We start from the raw sequence: 22,424 nt of genomic DNA, 5'->3' as shown, positions 1-22,424 counted from the left end.
AGTATACAGAATCAGAAGATACTCCCTCGTGTTCTTTTTTTTTTTTTTTTTTTTTTTTGCTTTTTGATTTGTTTGCTTCCCCCACCCTTTTTTTTCTTTCTCTTTCTCTTCTCTCTTTCTTTTTTTCTTCCTTTTTTTCTTTCTCTCTTTTCTTTCCTTCTTTCTCTCCTCTCTTTTTCTCCTTTTCCAAATACAACTTGTTTTTGGCCACTCTGCACTGAGCAAAATGACTAGAAGGAAAACCTCACCTCAAAAGAAAGAATCAGAAACAGTCCTCTCTCCCACAGAGTTACAAAATCTGGATTACAATTCAATGTCAGAAAGTCAATTCAGAAGCACTATTATAAAGCTACTGGTGGCTCTAGAAAAAAACATAAAGGACTCAAGAGACTTCATGACTGCAGAATTTAGATCTAATGAGGCAGAAATTAAAAATCAATTGAATGAGGTGCAATCCAAATTAGAAGTCCTAACGACTAGGGTTAACGAGGTGGAAGAACGAGTGAGTGACATAGAAGACAAGTTGATGGCAAACAGGGAAACTGAGGAAAAAAGAGACAAACAATTAAAAGACCATGAGGATAGATTAAGAGAAATAAATGACAGCCTGAGGAAGAAAAACCTATGTTTAATTGGGGTTCCCGAGGGCGCCAAAAGGGACAGAGGTCCAGAATATGTATTTGAACAAATCATAGCTGAAAACTTTCCTAATCTGGGGAGGGAAAACAGGCATTCAGATCCAGGAAATAGAGAGATCCCCCCCCTAAAATCAATAAAAACGACATCTAATAGTTAAGCTTGCAAATTCCAAAGATAAAGAGAAGATCCTTAAAGCAGCAAGAGACAAGAAATCCCTGACTTTTATGGGGAGGAGTATTAGGGTAACAGCAGACCTCTCCACAGAGACCTGGCAGGCCAGAAAGGGCTGGCAGGATATATTCAGGGTCCTAAATGAGAAAAACATACAACCAAGAATACTTTATCCAGCAAGGCTCTCATTCAGGAGGGAAGGAGAGATAAAGAGCTTCCAAGACAGGCAGGAACTGAAAGAATATGTGACCTCCAAACCAGCTCTGCAAGAAATATTAAAGAGGGACTCTTAAAATTCCACTTTAAGAAGAAGTCCAATGGAACAATCCACAAAAACAGGGACTGAATAGATATCATGATGACACTAAACTCATATCTTTCAATAGTAACTCTGAACGTGAACGGGCTTAATAACCCCATCAAAAGGCGCAGGGATTCAGACTGGATAAAAAAGCAGGGCCCATCTATTTGCTGTCTACAAGAGACTCATTTTAGACAGAAGGACATCTACAGCCTGAAAACAAAAGGTTGGAGAACCATTTACCATTCAAATGGTCCTCAAAAGAAAGCAGGGGTAGCCATCCTTATATCAGATAAACTAAAATTTACCCCGAAGACTATAGTGAGAGATGAAGAGGGACACTATCTCATACTTAAAGGATCTATCCAACAAGAGGACTTAACAATCCTCAATATATATGCCCCGAATGTGGGAGCTGCCAAATATATCAATCAATTAATAACCAAAGTTAAGACATACTTAGATAATAATACACTTATACTTCGTGACTTCAATCTAGCGCTTTCTACACTCGATAGGTCTTCTAAACACAACATCTCCAAAGAAATGAGAGCTTTAAATGATACGCTGGACCAGATGGATTTCACAGATATCTACAGAACTTTACATCCAAACTCAACTGAATATACATTCTTCTTAAGTGCAGATGGAACTTTCTCCAGAATAGACCACATACTGGGTCACAAACTGGGTCTGAACCGATACCCAAAGATTGGGATCATCCCCTGCATATTCTCAGACCATAATGCCTAGAAATTAGAACTAAATCACAACAAGAAGTTTGGAAGGACTTCAAACATGTGGAGGTTAAGGACCAACCTGCTAAAAGATGAAAGGGTCAACCAGGAAATTAAGGAAGAATTAAAAAGATTCATGGAAACTAGTAAGAATGAAGATACAACCGTTCAAACTCTTTGGGATGCAGCAAAAGCAATCCTGACAGGGAAATACATCACAGTACAAGCATCCATTCAAAAACTGGAAAGAACTCAAATACAAAAGCTAAGCTTACACCTAAAGGAGCTAGAGAAAAAACAGCAAATAGATCCTACACCCAGCAGAAGAGAGTTAATAAATATTCGAGCAGAACTCAATGAAATCGAGACCAGAAGAACTGTGGAGCAGATCAACAAAACCAGGAGTTGGTTCTTTGAAAGAATTAATAAGATAGATAAACCATTAGCCAGCCTTATTAAAAAGAAGAGAGAGAAGACTCAAATTAATAAAATCATGAATGAGAAAGGAGAGATCCCTACCAACACCAAGGAAATACAAACGATTTTAAAAACATATTATGAACAGCTATACGCCAATGAATTAGGCAATCTAGAAGAAATGGACCTATTTCTGGAAAGCCACAAACTACCAAAACTGGAACAGGAAGAAATAGAAAACCTGAACAGGCCAATAACCAGGGAGGAAATTGAAGCAGTCATCAAAAACCTCCCAAGACACAAAAGTCCAGGGCCAAATGGCTTCCCAAGGGAATTCTATCAAACGTTTAAAGAAGAAACCATACCACCATACCTATTCTACTAAAGCTGTTTGGAAAGACAAAAAGAGATGGATACTTCCAAATTCGTTCTATGAGGCCAGCATCACCTTAATTCCAAAACCAGACAAAGACCCCACCAAAAAGGAGAATTACAGACCAATATCCCTGATGAACATGGATGCATAAATTCTCAACAAGATACTAGCCAATAGGATCCAAGAGTACATCAAGAAAATTATTCACCATGACCAAGTAGGATTTATTCCTGGGACACAAGGCTGGTTCAACACTCATAATACAATCAGTGTGATTCATCATATCAGCAAGAGAAAAACCAAGAACCATATGATCCTCTCATTAGATGCAGAGAAAGCATTTGACAAAATACAGCATCCATTCCTGATCAAAACTCTTCAGAGCGCAGGGATAGAGGAAACATTCCTCAACATCTTAAAAGTCATCTACGAAAAGCCCATAGCAAATATCATTCTCAATGGGGAAGCACTGGGAGCCTTTCCCCTAAGATCAGGAACAAGACAGGGATGTACACTCTCACCACTGCTATTCAACATAGTACTGGAAGTCCTCACCTCAGCAATGAGACAACAAAAAGACATTAAAGGCATTCAAATTGGTAAAGAAGAAGTCAAACTCTCCCTCTTCGCCGATGACTTGATACTCTACATAGAAAACCCAAAAGCCTCCACCCCAAGATTGCTAGAACTCATACACCAATTTGGTAACGTGGCAGGATACAAACTCAATGCCCAGAAGTCAGTGGCATTTCTATACACTAACAATGAGACTGAAGAAAGAGAAATTAAGGAGTCAATCCCATTTACAATTGCACCCAAAAGCATAAGATACCTAGGAGTAACCCTAACCAAAGAGGTAAAGGATCTATACCCTAAAAACTATAGAACACTTCTGAAAGAAATTGAGGAAGACACAAAGAGATGGAAAAATATTCCATGCTCATGGATTGGCAGAATATTGTGAAAATGTCAATGTTACCCAGGGCAATTTACATGTTTAATGCAATCCCTATCAAAATACCATGGATTTTCTTCAGAGAGTTAGAACAAATTATTTTAAGATTTGTGTGGAATCAAAAAAGACCCCGAACAGCCAGGGGAATTTTAAAAAAAGAAAACCATATCTGGGGGCATCACAATGCCAGATTTCAGGTTGTACTACAAAGCTGTGGTCATCAAGACAGTGTGGTACTGGCACAAAAACAGACACATAGATCAATGGAACAGAATATAGAATCCAGAAGTGGACCCTCAACTTTATGGTCAACTAATATTCGATAAAGGAGGAAAGACTATCCACTGGAAGAAAGACAGTCTCTTCAATAAATGGTGCTGGGAAAATTGGACATCCACATGCACAAGAATGAAACTAGACCACTCTCTTTCACCATACACAAAGATAAACTCAAAATGGATGAAAGATCTAAATGTGAGACAAGATTCCATCAAAATCCTAGAGGAGAACACAGGCAACACCCTTTTTGAACTCGGCCACAGTAACTTCTTGCAAGATACATCCAGGAAAGCAAAAGAAACAAAAGCAAAAATGAACTATTGGGACTTCATCAAGATAAGAAGCTTTTGCACAGCAAAGGATACAGTCAACAAAACTAAAAGACAACCTACAGAATGGGAGAAGATATTTGCAAATGACGTATCAGATAAAGGGCTAGTTTCCAAGATCCATAAAGAACTTATTAAACTCAACACCAAAGAAACAAACAATCCAATCATGAAATGGGCAAAAGACATGAACAGAAATCTCACAGAGGAAGACACAGACATGGCCAACATGCACATGAGAAAATGCTCTGCATCACTTGCCATCAGGGAAATACAAATCAAAACCACAATGAGATACCACCACACACCAGTGAGAATGGGGAAAATTAACAAGGCAGGAAACCACAAATGTTGGAGAGGATGTGGAGAGAAGGGAACCCTCTTACACTGTTGGTGGGAATGTGAAATGGTGCAGCCACTCTGGAAAATCGTGTGGAGGTTCATCAAAGAGTTAAAAATACATCTGCCCTACGACCCAGCAACTGCACTATTGGGGATTTACCCCAAAGATACAGATGCAATGAAACGACGGGACACCTGCACCCCGATGTTTCTAGCAGCAATGTCCACAATAGCCAAACTGTGGAAGGAGCCTTGGTGTCCATCGAAAGATGAATGGATAAAGAAGATGTGGTTTATGTATACAATGGAATATTACTCAGCCATTAGAAATGACAAATACCTACCATTTGCTTCAACGTGGATGGAACTGGAGGGTATTATGCTGAGTGAAATAAGTCAATCAGAGAAGGACAAACATTATATGTTCTCATTTATTTGGCAAATATAAATAATAGTCAAAGGGAATAGAAGGGAAGGGAGAAGAGATGGGTAAGAAATATCAGAAAGGGAGACAGAACATAAAGACTCCTAAATCTGGGAAACAAACTAGGGGTGGTGGTAGGGGAGGAGGGCGGTGGTTGGGGGTGAATGGGTGATGGGCACTGAGGGGGGCACTTGACGGGATGAGCACTGGGTGTTATTCTGTATGTTGGCAAATTGAACACCAATAAAAAATAAATTTATTATTTAAAAAAATCTATAATCTTATATTGTTTCAAAGAGAATTTTCTGCATGATAACAGAGTGCAACGACTCATACTTTATCACAGAAGAAACGACCATGTTTTACATAAAATACAAGTAACTTTAAGGCTAACTAATTGGTGTGAAACATAATCACATAAATTTCAGTCAGCAAAACTGAACCTGTGCTATTGCTCAGTTTTAATAATAAATGTGTTATAACATGATTTGAATATTATAAATAATCTGAAATATCTGCAGTGGATCAGAAAGAAGAAACTTCAAATGGATCCTCACCAATGAGATAAAGTACTATGTCAGAAGTCATTAGAATATGGAACGTTTATGATGTCACTGGATGAAATTGCCTATATAAATTGGCCATTAAGGGACACCTAAGTGGCTCAGTTGTTGAGCATCTGCCTTCGGCTCAGGGCATGATCTCAGGATCCAGGATCGAATCCCAAAACCGGCTTCCTGGGAAGAGCCTGCTTCTCCCTCTTCCTGTGCTCTGCCTCTCTCTCTCTATGTCTCTCATGAATAAATAAATAAATCTTTAAAAAAAAAATAATAAAATAAAACAGCCATTAAGAAGAAATCTCACTTAACAAGTCTTTTTAAAAAGGGGGGGGGGGGCTTCCTAGAATGTCATATATAAGTAAAACAGAAGATATCCCCACAAACAATAGATCTGTTTTAATTTAATTAAAAATTTGTTTTTAAATTAAATATGCTATTATATTACATGAATCTTAGTCTATAGAAGTACAACCCTAAGAAGTAGCCAAGAACTTGTTAACAGCATGATTACTACCAAAAGCAAACCTCATTGATATAGATTCATAAAAAGTCCTGAGTTTTAAAATATTGTTCAGAAGTCTTTTTAGTTTTCTAATTCTGTTAAGTATTTGTAGCAAAATACCAGAAACATGCAAATATGTTGTAAATCATTCCCCCCCCCCCCGCAAAAAAAAAAAAAAAGTATACTTAACAAGGCAGCAAATGTGGAGAAAAGTCATATTTTATTATTCTAGCATCCAGAATTCCTACCTAATCAATTAAGGGAGGCAGCAAGACAAGGAAAAAGCCTCAGGTCCAGTTTCCATACCCTGATTTATTTCAATTTCCTCTGTAAATTTCCCCAGCTAAGCTCAGAGATATAGACATGTAGATCACAGATGTGAACTATTTATTTAGTTAATACTGTGTTTTGTTTCATTTGAATTTGAATACCTTTAGACATTTAGATACTCTCTCCAAATCCCTATAGCCCATACTAAATTTCACTGTCTTGTATATGGCTCTATCACACATTTTCCTTTCTTTCTTTTTTTTAAAGTTATTTATTTATTTAAGAGAAAGAGAAAGAGAAAGAGAGAGAGAGAGAGAGAGAGCAAGCATGCACACCAGTAGGGGAAGGGGCAGAGGGAGAAGCAGACTCTCCACTGAGCAAGGAGCCCAATGTGAGACTTGATCTGAGATCATGACCTGAGCTGACAGCAGATATTTAACCAACTGAGCCACTCACATGCCCCTCTTTTTACTTTTTTAAAGATTTATTTAATTTAGAGTGCATATATGCATATGCATAAGCATGCAGGGAAGGGGGCAGAGGAAGGAGAGACTTTAGCATGCCCTGGGCTGAGTGGAGCCAGTAGCCACTTGATCTCATGGTCCCAAGATTACAGCCTGAGCTGAAACCAAGAGTCAGACCCTTAACTGACTGTGCCACCCAAGCACTCCAACTTTCCTTAGCTACTGTCTACTCCCAAAAAATTGTGAATGGGGCTATACAAATGAACCCAAGCTGCTATAGTATAAAAGGTAAAGCTCTCAATAAGTTATAAAATAAATGGCTGCAAAGGAGGCTTCCTGATGGCAGAGCTCAGTTTTCTACAAGTACAGTAATACCCTTAACCTTCAGATTCTGTGACTTAGTTATTCTTGGGATTTATCTGGTCTTCTAAATCTTAGTTGTATTGCCCCTCTGCACTTCTGCCCACCATTCTGAGTTGTAGTCATAACTAATAATCCACACAGCCCTATTATATAATTAATTATACCTTTATCTCTGCCTAAGAGCTGTGAAAATGTTCAATGTTTACCCAGTACCCTTCATCATTAATCAAAGTACAATTCATCAGAATCAGAGACTGGTACAAAACCCCGTACCAACATATAACTGCTGTAGAACTCATTTATTCAAAAACTATATCCCTCAAAATCTACACAACAAATTTTCATCAGATTATCTTTTTCACTTGATTCCTGTCTATGAATTAAATGAGCTAGGACAAAGACCCAATATAATAAATATTTTTATAAGACACTGAAAATTTAGCCAGTAAAAGAAGGAATGCAAGAGACTTAGATATACCAAGAATAGACAGTAAGAATTATCAAGCAAAACATCCAAATACCTGTCTACATAAAGAACTTAAAGAATCAACAAAACTTAGTCTCAGGACTCTTGAAGTCTTAAAAATTATTGGAGATTTGAAAAAGCTTATGTGAGTTACATTTATAGACAGTCCCTTTTTGGAAATTAAAATAATAAAATTTTAATATATTTATTCATTTTAAAATAATCTCATTATGTTAAGATAAATGACATTTTTATTTATTAAAAATACTATAGTTTACACACAAACTAAGTGAGAAGAATGGTACTGTTTTATATCTTTGCACATCTCTTTAATGTTTAGATAGCTCACATAAAAGAGAGCTAAATTCTCAAAACTATTTCCCATTCAGTATGTTATATTGCTATGTTATATAATCTCTGAAAATATCCACTATTGCTCATGAGAGAATTAAGAGTAAAAAAAAAATGTATATACCATTTTCATATTGTTACAAAGATAGTTTTAACCTCATGGATCCCTTGAAAGAACATTAAGGAGCTCCCAAAACACACTTGGAAAACAACTTACTGCTTAACCTAAAAAGCCAATAAACCTGGGAGGAAAATTATAAAATTAAAAAAAAATTGTAAAGAGGCACCTGGGTGCCTGGCTCAATTGGTTCAGTATCTGCACTCAGCTGAGGTCATAATCTCAGGGTCCTGGGATTGAGCCCCAGGTCAGGTTAGCCTGCCTCCCTCTCTACCCCCTGCCCATACTCTCTCCTCTCACTCTGTCTCTCTAATAAATAAATAAATAAAATCTTTAAAAACAAATTGTAAAGAGACAGAAATACAGATACTGAAGACAGAGTTTATTTATAGAAATAGAGTGATTTTATTTATAGAAATAGAGTGAGGTTATCCAAGACGCTGATATTTTAATGTTTTAAAACAACCTGGATTATGTTTCATTTTATCTGTCAGACTCACAATAAAATTTTAACATATCTTCCAAACGTGTAGCTTTAAAAATGAAAAAACTCATATATTTTTTTACTTTTGAAATTTTAGTCCAGTGTTCTAGGCAAGGACTTAAAATAAGCTTAATTTCTTTTATGATGCACACCTGTTGTGTAGGACATAACAGAGTCATGAAATGCCTTATGAACATATTCACCAATGATGGGTTTAAATAAACCTACCTCTTCTGCTGCTGCCTCTGAAAGCAAACCTTCCTTCTGGGCACAGGTCACATGGAAATAGGCTCTGCACATCCCTGCATCACAGCTAATGCAAACTCCAGTTCTAGCAAAACGAGGGTCTTCACAGAAGCTACACTCCTATAATGGAATAATAGGAAAACTCTCAGAATAAAAATATCTCCAGAACAAGACTTCATTCTCATACAATGCATCCATAAAATACAAATAGTGAATCAACAGCATATTAATAGAAACATTAATAATTATAGGCAAGATGTTTATATGAAAAATTCTATGGTTCTAATGAACCAAAATTCCATTGATACAATAATGATGACAGTAATAATAATTTGAAGGTTTACTATGTGCTAGGCACTATTCTAAACATTTTACATATACTAATATATGCAACCATTTGCTACACTATTCCACAATAGTAAGCAGAAGAGGTATTATATTCATTTTACACACAGGAAAACTGAGGTGAAGACAGTTTAAGAAATCTGCTCAAAATAACATAAAAAAATAACTGCCACATCAGTATTCAAACCAGGGTAATCTTACTTTAAAGTCCATGCTCTTAACACTAGGCTACACTGCCTTTGGCCCAGGGCGCGATCCTGGAGACCCGGGATCGAATCCCTCATCGGGCTCCCGGTGCATGGAGCCTGCTTCTCCCTCTGCCTGTGTCTCTGCCTCTCTCTCTATCTCTCTGTGACTATCATAAATAAATAAAAGTTAAAAAAAAAAAAAAACACTAGGCTACACTGATCTGAATAGAATACTGCTTGGATAATGAAAGAAAATAAGTCAGAGAAAATTCACCAGTAAATCAGAGAAAATTCACCAATTTCTTTCACCAAGAAATTGCAGCCAAAGAAATCATGCATTTTTAAAGTATCTTTCAAGTGAATTAAAAGTAATCTTAAGTAAACAATTTGCTCTGGGACATGTTACAGTCAACTATTTATATCCTTTATGAACACAAAGAAAAAACTATATAACTAGAAATTTAAACTACTGAAATTACTTCCAATCCCCCCAATTTTATTTATGCTTTTCACTATCCAAACCACAGAAAGAAAAAAAATTAGTTTTAAAATATAAACTACTCTAATAAGAGTAATCTTCATAAAAGAAAAACCTGCTAAAAAAAAAAGAAAAAAGAAAAACCTGCTAAATTGTGATAGATTGTCAACAGACGATTAAAGAACTGTTTAAAGTAAATATATTCTAAGTAAATTATAAAAAAGGAAAACACAAAAAGAAAATTAAAAAGTTTCAATAGACACTAAAAATGTCACTCTCACACTGTAACAGTCAGTGACTACCTGCTAGGTAGACAGCAACAAACTGACCTATCAGCAAAGAATGAAAACAGCAAGAACAGGACTCAATACAGATGTGAAAAGACACCCAAATCCTGATACTCTACTGCTTGGTTAAGGGTTTTTGTTTTTTTTCCCAATAACAGTAGAGGGTGTATGGTATAAAATATGAGCAAATAGTAATCTAAACATGAAAACAAAAAAGAGTGAAAGAATGAAACAGAAGGAGAGAGGAAAGGAAAGAGAGAAATGGAGAAATTATATTATTTCAAGAATGACAATAGTGCAAACAGAACCAAATTGTTCAGGATAGTTCCCAAACTAATTCATTGTAATATGGTATAGCTGATCAAGGGATTTCAGAATGAATACAAGGAAAAATTCCCTGACAATAAAGTCTTATTTAACAAAAAAAAGAGAATCTAACAAAAAAAGAGAATCTTCTCAATTGCTTGAAACACTTAAAATGCTGGGAAACTAAGTAACTGAGAATACAGGGGAGAAAGTAACCAGGATTAGGAAATGGATACATAGGTCCAGAAGAGCTGTCCCAGTCATAATTCACATCACTGTTTAATTTTGCAGATGAGCTAGAGAATACACATTTTTTTACTCCACTTCCTAATCAAGCAGTTATCAAAAAGTAGTCCCTTTCACTTCCAACAATGGTGGAATAGGTAATTTTTATTAATCCTGCCAGAAACTAGAAATATGGACATATTAATTTTTTTTAAACTATAGATTAAAGGCATCAGAGAGATAATATGATAATAAGAAAATTTAACAGGAATTACCCAAACTAAAGCACAAGAGTTTTGGAGGGACGCTGGAGGGAGAGCGATGGAGGTGGTAGTTAGAACCTAAAGAGGATATTCTGGATGTAACAGCAGAAACTATCAAACTCTTGAATTTTCAATATCAGGATTTTTCAAGAATCTTTAAGTTCCCCACCCCACCGTAAGGTGTTACTAATGCTATTCAAGAGTCTTCCTTCCCTATTTCCCAAAAGATAGCAACGGAAGAGAACGTATCAGTGCCTACATCATTCTAACATGACAGGGATGTCTGTAGTAACCATATAATAAGTTTAAATTAATAACTGTATTTTTATCACTTATAATCCCAAAGCTCAAGCAATAAAAACCAATTTTTTAAAAATATTTTACTTATTCATGAGAGACACAGAGAAAGAAGCAGAGACATAGGCAGAGGGAGAAGCAGGCTCCATGAAGGGAGCCCAATGCGGGACTTGATCCCGGGACTCAAGGATTATGCCTTGAGCCGAAGGCAGACGCTCAACCGCTGAGCCATCCAGGCATCCCTAAAAACCAATTTATAAACTACTGAGGCTGAGAATCAGTTGCTAGACAGGTTATGTAGTCATTAACAAAAAAATAACAGTCCTTGAAGTCTAAGTAAAATAACAGGTGCCTCTTATACTCTTTTCATTATTTTGGCAAATTCCACTTCAAAAGTAAAGTCAGAAATTAAGTTTGTATTTGATTTGACCTAGTATGCTAAATGCCACAGAAATAGCAACAGTATCAATTACCATTTTACCCCACAGGTTGGCTTTCTGGGAAAATTACTATCAATAATAAATGATTTAGTCCTAATTGCTCTATAAGTAGTACAATTACTAATAAGCATTTCTGTACTCAAAAATGAATAAAAAGCCATATAAACAAGTAAAATTTTTCTTTTAGACAATCAAGAAAACTTCATCTCACCTTGGCACCATATTTGGAATAGTTCATTTCTGTTAGTGTTACTGGTCGTAATTTGTCAATATCTCCAAAGGCTACTCCAGGAACATACAGGGCACAAACAATGTGAACCCACCTACAAGAGAAAATATGATTTTGTTATCAAATCCTTTCATAAAATGCCCAAGAGGAAAATACACATAAAATGTGTGCCATCTCTAATAACTACTGAAAGAATTCTATGGTCAGATCTCAGGATCTCACACAACTAAAGAATATGGAATAAGGACAACTGCAATAAGCATTACTTTTCTAGCAGCTTAGCCAAAGCTAAGACTTTACAACTATAATTGCCTTTCACTTAAATTCATTGTACTTTGCACTTACCTGTTATTCTAAAATATTTGCACAAAACCACTATTCAAATGAAACTAAAGATTATTTTCTTATGTGTGGAAAGATATTCACATTCATTGTTTTAAGCATTTGAGAAGTAAGGATCTAATTTAAGGACTGTGAAGTAATTCTGTAGTAATTAGGTAAAACTGTTCTTTCTTGCTACTTTTTTTCTAAAAGCTGTTGGATAGCCCTTCAGAACACTTTAAAACAATTTTGGTGTTCATCCTGACTTTCTTTCTTCCCAGGTTAAAACTGATTCTAGAAGACTGTCCAAAACATTATATGGTCTCTTTCATTTGGGGAATATAAAAAATAGTGACAGGGAATAAAGAGGAAAGGAGAAAAAATGAGTGGGAAATATCAAAGAGGGAGACAGAACATGAGAGACCCCTAACTCCGGGAAACGAACTAGGGGTGGGGGCAACTGGGTGATGGGCACTGAGGGGGGCACTTGATGGGATGAGCACTGGGTGTTATTCTATATGTTGGCAAATTGAATACCAATAAAAAATAAGTTTACAAAAAACAAAACAAAACAAAAGACTATCCAGAACAGTTATAATAATATAAGTCCTTTTCACATTATCTGTTCACCATATAACCCTTGTACTACAACTTATATGCCCCACATGTATTTTTTTTAAGTCTGAATGATGTGTAACACTAAACAAAGAATGCTCAAAATTTCAGTACACTAAAAAGGGAGTTGATTCTATTTTTTAAAAGCTGCACTGAAACTTTTGAAATGCATTAGGAACCCCTTCTGTTTACTTACAACCACAAAATATATGGGATCACTGGATTTTGAAATTTAAACAGATCTATATCACTACTATAAGGTAAAAATGAGACAGCAAATCTCTCTTAACCTTGTGACTATATTAACAACAAATTCCGCTTTACAGTCTAAGAGGCTATGATTGCTACATGGTTGTGTTTTGTGACACACCATAAATTTTAAAAGAATAAGACTAAGAATCATTTTATAGAGGCACTGGGGAAAGCAGTGACAAATCTTTAAAAATTATCTTTTTTATTGAGAAGAAAATCCAAGATTTTGAGATTTTCTTGGTAGAATGTTTTAATCTAACCTCCCCCAAACACAGCCTGTGGAGTTCAATATAAAGATACACATCTTCAACAAGCAGCTGCTTTCTCAATTTAATTTGCACAGTTTTTTCATGCTCCACTGGTGTATTAAATGCCACTGTACTCTGTAGGAGTTTATCTTTGATAAACTCAACAGCTGGCTGCTTGCCTCATACTGACCTTCCGAAAATGTTTTAGTACAAGTCATGCAAGTACTACAGATTTGAACTGCCATTTCAGTGTGATTGGCACACAAGTGTATCATTTCCCCCAACCACTGATGTGAGGATGCCAATTTGGGTCTTTATTAAAATGCATATCAAACAGCTGAGACAATTTTGGTCCTTTTTAATACCTGTTGCAAATAATTTTTTGTGCATTTTTTTAATTGCATACACTCAAGAACTCTGTAATTAAGACAAATGGAGAAATCAAAAAGGAATAATTTTCTTTGCTACTTTGACGTCCATTTTGCTTGGAACTATAAGGTAGATGTTGATTGGTGAAAGGAACAGAAAACAGGCACCACATAAAACCACCAAAAAATGAAGAGCCAAAGTTGTCATTCTAGCAGAGAAACTATTAATATATCCTTTTAAACTCACATATTTTAATATAGCAAACTAAGTGGATACTAATCAAGGACTCAGAACAGGAAATATCTTAATCAAATTTATTTTTGAAATGTGTTGTATTTATAGTGCCTTTTAATAGGTAAAATAAATCCACTTCCATTATGTTATTTTCATTCTTCATTTATTCATTCAGTAATCAATTATTAAGTGACTACCAAGAACAGAGCACCACAAAGACAGTTTGGAAGTTATAATTATGTAATGTGAAGTACTTGGAGCATAATGTTGGGCATGCAATCTTTAAGGATTAAAGTCTATCTAAAATTTCCCATAATTGGGTTTATACAAGACCACTTAAGACAAGGTAAAACACTCTTCCTAAGGAATGAAATAAAAATGCAATGACAGAAAGTACTGATGGTTTTCTCACTTTAAATCACATCATTTTCTATGAAGAACTTCCAGCTCCCATTAGAAACAGATTGTAAAAAGTCTAATTAGCCCATGTGATATGTCACTTTCAAAACCTTTTTCATTCTTTCCATACATTATTCTCTCCCCTGCCCTCCTATTTACCATTTAAAGCTAGAATAGTAAATGGCTTGTCAAATCTTCTTGGCTTTTTTTTTGCCTTGAATCAAAGTATATCAAGCTTCAACTATATCCTTCAAACTTCATCAAGACCTTTAATTTCTACCATAGCCTATAGATGAGTGTGTGCATCAATGCAAATAAAACGTTCAAATACTATAAAAGAATTTTTGCCAGGCTGTACCATCAAGGGAACTATCTGTATAGGTAAGATCCACAGTATACTGTATAGGTGTCAGTAAAAATATTTCTCAGTGAATCTAATTAAAGAGGCCCCTCTTTACAATTTATTTTGTGGATTATAATAGCATGAAGAGGTACCTTATGGTTTTTCAATAAACTTTCAAATTATGAACAAGAGGTAAAACAAGTTCTCTTGTGTTTTCCAAAGTTGTCTTACTTATTCACCACAATTTATCACCAAAAATTTCAACTCTAAGGAATAAGTAGTTACCAGAAGGAATTTATGCAGGTGGTACTCTACAATTATCTTAAGGAAATGTTGTATAATACCAATAATAAGAGAGCACTAGTAGCAGCAGAAGTAGCAGCAGAAATATGGAGACATTTATTAACCACTTATTATGCTCCAGAAACTATTGTTTTATAAGTCACCTCATTTAATCCTCTCAAGATAAATGAGTTTTAAGAAAGTTTTAAGAGGTTAAATCACATGCCTATAATCACAGTAAAAAAAATAAAAAATAAAAAATAAAAAAATCCAGAACTCAAAATATAGAGAGTCCAACTTGAAAGCACACACTTTTAAAGCTGTACTAAAATCCCTAAATCTGGGTCCAAACAAGAAATAATGCCCATGTCTATGATACAGACTAAAGACTCATGTCAATACATCAAATAATTTTAATGTCTTGTATTTTATTTCATCTTTTTGGACGTGCAATGAGGAAGAAGAGTTAAGATTTCAGCCATTTTTTCATAGGTATCAACACAGAGGGTTCTCCAATATTCCATGACAGATTCTATGCTATCCCAACATGATTGTATGGCAACATTTCTTAAGGGCCTCTCCACTAACTGAGGGAAGTATTTTTGACTTTTTGACTTTACTAAAGTAATAAGTATTAAATTTTAAAGACTATCTTTTATTTTGGGATAAAATGTATCCTATCCTTTTCAATGTTAAAATATGGAAAATAATGCTGAAAGTTTGTATAGGCTATTACATTGTTCCTGTCCTAATATTAAATGTTTTTTTAAAAAAATACTGAAATATTGTTATATCATAAAATAAAACTTAATATATTTTAATACTCCTCTTATATAGAGGGTGGGGAAGGTGGGTAGGTAGTGATCCATAAAATAAAAGAGGTCAGGAACTACTCTTAAATCTTAATCACCCATCCCCACATGGTAGTCTTTGGGCAAAAACATGAAAAATATCAACACTATTATGATGACAATTGCTCAAATGTAATAATAAAGATGAGTGTGAATGGAGGGAGGAAAAAACATAGGTCTTTGTGCCAGTTATCAATTTACTGCCTCTCAGCTCCAAATCCACCTTAAATATCTGCTATGCAATAATGGACAAAACCCCTTCAGCATTTCTCCTTTATTGTGAGCATGATATTTAGCAGTCTTAGTAGAAGTGGTAGAGGGCACTGTAGGAGGTAAGTACATCTTAGCAAGGATGAAGAAGGGCATCTGCCAGTGCTCTGCTCCAGCCACATACATGAACTACTGACTCTGTGACCTTGCAACCTAGCCTGGAGTATCCCTTTCCTCTGGCCTTCTTAACACAGACACCACACATTCCAGATGACACACTGGTGCCCCAGTTCCCTCTGCACCTTGTGCCTAGACATCCACTTGCCAAGAACTAAAGACAAGTTCTGGCCCAGGCAAAATAGCAAGCAACTCTGCCATCCAGTAGGCTGCAATTAATTACACCCTCTCCAGTAAGTCTGAATGCCAGCCTGGGGGAGGGGTCTTCCAAGTTTGTTATTCCCTGGATACTCTTCCTCAGCCTTAGGGTATCCCTTAGAATTCTTTTATTCTTTTATATCACAGTTACTCTTATCATAGCTTATTAATTCTGTAAATTAAAGTTCTCCTTTTAAAACTACATATGGGTTCTGTCTCCCGATATACTTTTGAAGTCAGACAGATCTGGGTTCAAATTTGACTAATCACCATCTTGTGCCTTGATTAAATTAAAATTTCTTAATGATCGGAACCTCAGGTACTATACTTATAAAATGGAAAACTTTAGCACCTGTCTCATCATAAGTCATTATTGGGTTTAAATGGAACTATGGCTATAAAGGCAAATGCAGATAATCAATAAACAGTCTTTTCTTCTTCTTCCCCTCATATGTAGCCTACTGTCCATTCACTCTATGCCAAAAAAAAAAAAAAAAAAAAGAAACAACCAAACAAAAGCGTGTATCTGAAAAAATTAGAACAGTTAGAAGCAGATACATTATAAAGCAGGCATATTAATCCATCAGAATTATGATGACATCAACCTTCCAGCATCTGTCTCCTTGAAAATTCCATCCTGATTAGGACACAGTTCACAGCTAGGGGAAACACCACATTTACAGGCATCACAAAACCAAGGTTCAGTGGAGTTTTCAGAAGCTGAACTCATAATAGAGTCACTCTCTCCATCAACTCCATAGCAACCTAAAAAAAAAAAAAAAAAGTATGATAAATAAGTTTATTTTTTTAAACTCATATTTATAAAATTACAAAAAATGTAGAAACAAATCTGAAAAACAAATGGTTTATAAGAATAATATTAAAGTCAAAACATGTAAATGAAATCATTTTATAAAAATACTTTTTCATGTACCATGGTATGCACAATGGAACAAATGATATTTTAAAATAGTTTTGCATTACAGGAGTAGAAGCATTACAGGAGTAGAAAAATGTACAATTCTTTAAAAAATTACAAAAAAATAGAAATTTTCATTAAAAATAAATCAGACTGCATCTAGAAACTACAGATTAATATTTTTTGAGCTGCTTCTGTAATGGACACTTAAATTTAAGACCATGCTCATGTAAAACAAACATACATCCAAAAAGGTCTCTAACTTTGGAGATAGCAGATAAAACACAAACTCATGTAACCATAAACACAAAGTATTAATAAGAGAAAAATACACACAGAAACCCACACAAACATAAATTAAGGCTATAGGACAATCAGAATAGTTCAGATTAGAGTTAGACAAACTGAGATCTATTCACAACTGAGCCAACATCTAGCTCTAGAAGGTATTTGATCTTTTTAAACATTTGTAATTCTATCTTCTGTAAAAATTTATCTACAACTGAAATTAATAAGAGATTACTTTTTCTGTTTAACTCAGTATTCTGAGAGAAGTTAAATTTTTACGCAGAAAATGTGGTAAAAAATTTTAAAGATCTTCAAAGCAAACAAATCTTGTTTAAGATTAGTTAGCATAGGTCTTTACATTTTAGAGTAGGTCATGTTATGCTTCAACTATCTTTCAATTATTAAAAGCAAAATGTTTCCTTATCAATGTAAATATACATGTTTGCAATTACAAATTATATTTAAAGTTACTATTTAGGCTTCCAGATCTGTCTAAACTTTTCATAAAATCAAAAAGAGTTTCCTTGATTTTTAGTTTAAAAAGAGAACATCACATATCAAACATGCACACCAACAGAAAATTCAAGCAAAATATCACTGTCAACATTTTGGGAAGATCAAGTTCTCATTAGAATTCCTGAAACTCAATTTAGCCAATGAACTCTGTGCCAATGAGGCTCTGAGTACCTGACAAAACTCACTAGAAAGTGATGTCACATTCATTATCATGGATGAAGAAAATCATGTATAAAACACCAAGAAAAATGCACTGGCACCAACACAGTACTTGATAAATATAGAATCGAATAAAGGACAACTAAAAAGTTAAGAAATAATTTCACCCAGACTATTAAAAACCATGCCCAACTCCTGATGACTTACAATAATGACTATAATAGTCATGACTCCTAAATAGTTTTCTTTTTCCTAGATGACACTTGACCCATTTCATATTATTTCTCTTCTTCTAGAAAGGAAGACACTACCCTCATGATAAAAATATCCCAAAGAGAAAAAAAATTAATGCAGAAATAGTAATAAACTACAACTTAATTCTAGGCCTAACGTATGCTCTCATAAACTTTAGCTTGGGCATTTCTCTGATATCTAAGACACATTTATTACCTCTCCAAGATAGGTTGCTTCTATAGATAGCTAAATATCAACCACCCCAGAATCTTCTAACCAGGTTTATTCTAAGAGAGTAGTCTAAGTGCCAAATTCTAAGGGTCATCCAAAGTGACCTCCAGTAAACTGAACACATTAAACGAACAAGCAAAAAAGACTATAAGAAGCATATATAAGCAAAATCATCTCTCAAAAGGCTTTACCACTTATGTAAATTTATATGCATCCAGTGTAAGAGGTGATTATTTGAACTGGTTATAAATTAAACAGACCAACTGGAGCCTAAACTGGAGAGAGTCTTCTCAGAAACACCAAAGACATTCAAAATAAAATAAATAACTATATAAATACTGAGTTAATTCACCCAGAAGGAAAAAGAACCATACACAACTAGCAAATAATTTTAAAGTACCAACATTAATTTACTAGATATCGTTAATAGGTCAATAGTCACGTATTTTAGTCACACAGTACTACCATTCATTACAATTCAAATAGCCTGGGAGGCAGAAAACTAAAAAGTTGGTTTGCAACTATGACTTACATAAGCTGTCTCAAGAAGATACCATAATTGTCATCTCTACACTATTCAAAGGCTTTATAACAGTGAACCTTAATGTGATCTGAAAATCTTACAAGAGAATGCCAAAGAAAAGATTTCAAAGGAGCTAGACTATAGTACAGAAGATGAGCAAAGAAATCAAACTTATTAATTTCTTTACTATCATTAAATTGTGGTTGATAATCATCATCTTCACTTCTGTTTAGATATACATTATAAATAACAAATCCTAAAATGAAAAGGAAGCAGTTATTATTATCAACAATAAAAGAAGAATTTTCAATAAGGGCTCAGTAAGCAAAATACTGTATTCAGAGAAAAATCACAAAACAAAACAATAAAAATTAATCTGCTTTTCTACAAGGAAAAAAAATCTATTTTCTTTACAAAATAATGTTCCTTTGAAGTAAATTCTTTCTTCTGCATTCACACAAAGCAGGCAATTACCAAAATAATGAAGCCCCCACAGAGCTATTTTATTCACTTTATTTGCCAAAATCAAAGTAAATCATAACAGTATTTAAGAATAAAGCAAAATTTCAATTCTATCTTTTAAAGAACATTCTATACACATGGCAAAAATCTGCACAGAGAGAAACTTACAAACAACCTGAAGAATGATTTTTGAGCAATTTATAACCTAGAAGATCAGTATCATGTAAGTTCAAAGAGCAACCAGCAGGTGCATAAGTATTTCTTCTTCAGCTTCAATGCCCTGAAAGATGATTCAGGGTATTATTACCTTTACAGAGTTCTTCACTTGCCACTTTTACAGTACTTCTCTACATTACCTACTGGGTTTACTGACCTCTAGACCAAAGTTCTAACATGTTACAACCACTCTAATACCTTTTAATTAATGACTAAATACATTTTAAGACTTTTTTTCTTTCTTTCGTGCAAAACAGAATATAAACTGTCATAAAACAATGTTTATTTCCTTCATCTAACTAATTCTGATGCAAAAGTGCATCATCAGTAAGATTATGGAAAGATTTTTTTCATTTGGGTACCCATCTTAAATTTATAGACATATAAAACCTGTTTCATACAGTGTTTTCACATATGTAAACATAAAAAACATGTTTCTATGGTTATCTGATTTGATTAGGATCAACCTCTGAGTAACACATACAACCTACACAAATCATATTTAAGAAAAAGCAATATAAAATGTATTTACAGTTGTTTTGAATTATACAAGGGTATAGATAATCCAAATCAGTGGAAATTCTCCCCATTCAACTTGTCCGAGGGAGAAGACTTGGAGTCTTCCATCTAGAATTATGTAACCTTGGACAAACCACATCTCTGAGATTGAGTTAAAATGATCTACAATATGTATCTAATAATATCTCTCCTAAATTATCTCAGTATAGAAAGAAAAAAAATAAGAACCCAAAAGTTGCAATTTAAAAACTTAAGACTTTTTTTTGTCTGTTAACATCCTAGGACTAAGACCTCTAATTTTTACTAAAAAAAAAAAAAGAGAAAAAGAAAAAAAAAAGATTTTAATGTAATACTGTTGTTTACAAGAAAAGACATACGGTATCAGTAACAAATATGTCCTAAAGCGTAAAATAACCAAAGTGTCGGCTGACTTATAAAGTTCAAATGGTTATAACTTGAACATACTTTATCACTCAAAAAACATTCATAAGGACATATTTTTGCATATACTAAGAAATAAAAATGGTCTAGGGCTAGTTAATAGCAGACTGAAAATGAAGAGGGGGGAAAGCATTTCTCAGTAGACCTTATCTCATTTAATGCACAGTAGCTAAAGTAAAAAGTAACTGCTGGCACATTACCTAATGTTCTATCACGTACAATGACACTTGTGACTTTTTTCTTCAGACACAGTACAAGCAGTATATCAGGATAACTGACATCACAGTCAGGGGTACCCTACCATTATAAGTCAGTTATAAGATCTTGTCACAAAGGTGTTTATACTAAGTGACAAGTTGGAACCCTTTGATTTCAAAAAGAAAAGATATTTATCTACATTTAAATGAAGTGAGTACTCTGAAAAGTAACTAGACAGTTACATATTTAAAAAACAATATTTCAAATACTTTTAGCAAAATCTCAACTTAAAAACTTCTCTTTATTATGCTTAAGAATGAGTATATTTAAAAAAAAGAAGGGACACCTAGGTGGCTCAGTCAGTTAAGCATCTGACTTTGGCTCAGGTTATTTCATGGTGCTGGGATCCAGGCCTGCATTGGGATCCAGCGCTGCATCGGACTCCCGCTCAGCAAGGAGTCTGCTTCTCCCTCTCCCTATCAAATAAATACATAAAATCTTAAGAGAAAAAAAGGAGGAGGAGGAGGAGGAGGAAGAGGAGGAGAAAGAGAAGAATTAGAACAAAGAAGAAAAGTTAAAGGAACAACACCAAAACAATAACTATGGTTGTCTGGATATTAGGATGAGAAAAGAAATTTTTTGTTTCTTTTCTCTGTTCTTTATTTCCCACATTTTATTTAATATCTGTTAATTACATTAGGAGGGATAGTTTTTTCAAAAATGAGACATTCAAAAAGTTCACATTTAACCATGAGATATTTAAGAAAAAGTTCTATGTCTGAATTATAATACGGAAGTCTGTCACTTAGGTATTTGAATTTAAAACGAACAAAAGGGACTCCTGAGTGGCTCAGTGGTTGAGCGTCTGTTTTCGGCTCAGGTCGGGATCCTGGGGTCCTGGGATCAAGTCCCACATCAGGCTCCCATCATGAATAAATAAATAAATAAATCTTTAAAAATAAATCAATCAAACAAAAAAACCCATCACCATTAGCTTCCTATTATGCTTTAGAAAATTTCCCTCTTTCTGGATTAATTTTATATATAAATTCATTTTGGAACTTAAAAAGTAATACAGGAAGATCTATAGCTGTAACTGTATTAAAAAAAAATGAACATTCTATAAACAATGAAAAATACCACAAAGTTACAAAGTACATGAAAGGGTGGAAAAAATATTTGCAAGGATGAAAAACTGTAACACACATAGCAGTGAAAGAATTAACATTGAAAAGATTTCCAGCAAATCAATGAGAAAAAAACAAGCAGACCTATTAAGAAATGACAAAAGAAATGGACAGCAAGTAACAAGAAATAAAATGGTAATGGCCACAAGGTACCAAACCTCACTCATAAGAATGTGAATG

General features: G+C 34.5%; 1 protein-coding gene across 14 annotated transcripts in view; it reads right to left on the bottom strand.

Moving 5' to 3' along the window:
- The window catches only part of PHF14 (PHD finger protein 14), a 230,488-nt gene that overhangs the window by 162,390 nt on the left and 45,674 nt on the right, over positions 1–22,424 (bottom strand). For all 14 annotated transcript variants that reach the window (XR_012002675.1, XR_003235791.2, XM_072764412.1 and 11 more), the window contains 3 exons: positions 16,957–17,116; positions 11,835–11,946; positions 8,777–8,914 (listed from right to left, as the gene is read on the bottom strand). Coding sequence is in view for 12 of the 14 variants with exons in the window: in XM_072764412.1 (XP_072620513.1) it covers positions 8,777–8,914; positions 11,835–11,946; positions 16,957–17,116 (410 nt within the window). In the remaining 2 variants the exon portion in view is untranslated. The remainder of the gene's footprint in view (positions 1–8,776; positions 8,915–11,834; positions 11,947–16,956; positions 17,117–22,424) is intronic.

This window comes from Vulpes vulpes, chromosome 7, assembly GCF_048418805.1.
Source record: "Vulpes vulpes isolate BD-2025 chromosome 7, VulVul3, whole genome shotgun sequence".
Lineage (NCBI taxonomy): Eukaryota > Metazoa > Chordata > Mammalia > Carnivora > Canidae > Vulpes > Vulpes vulpes.
The sequence above is the reverse complement of the archived record's forward strand: the minus strand, read 5'-3'. Positions and strand labels throughout refer to the sequence as shown.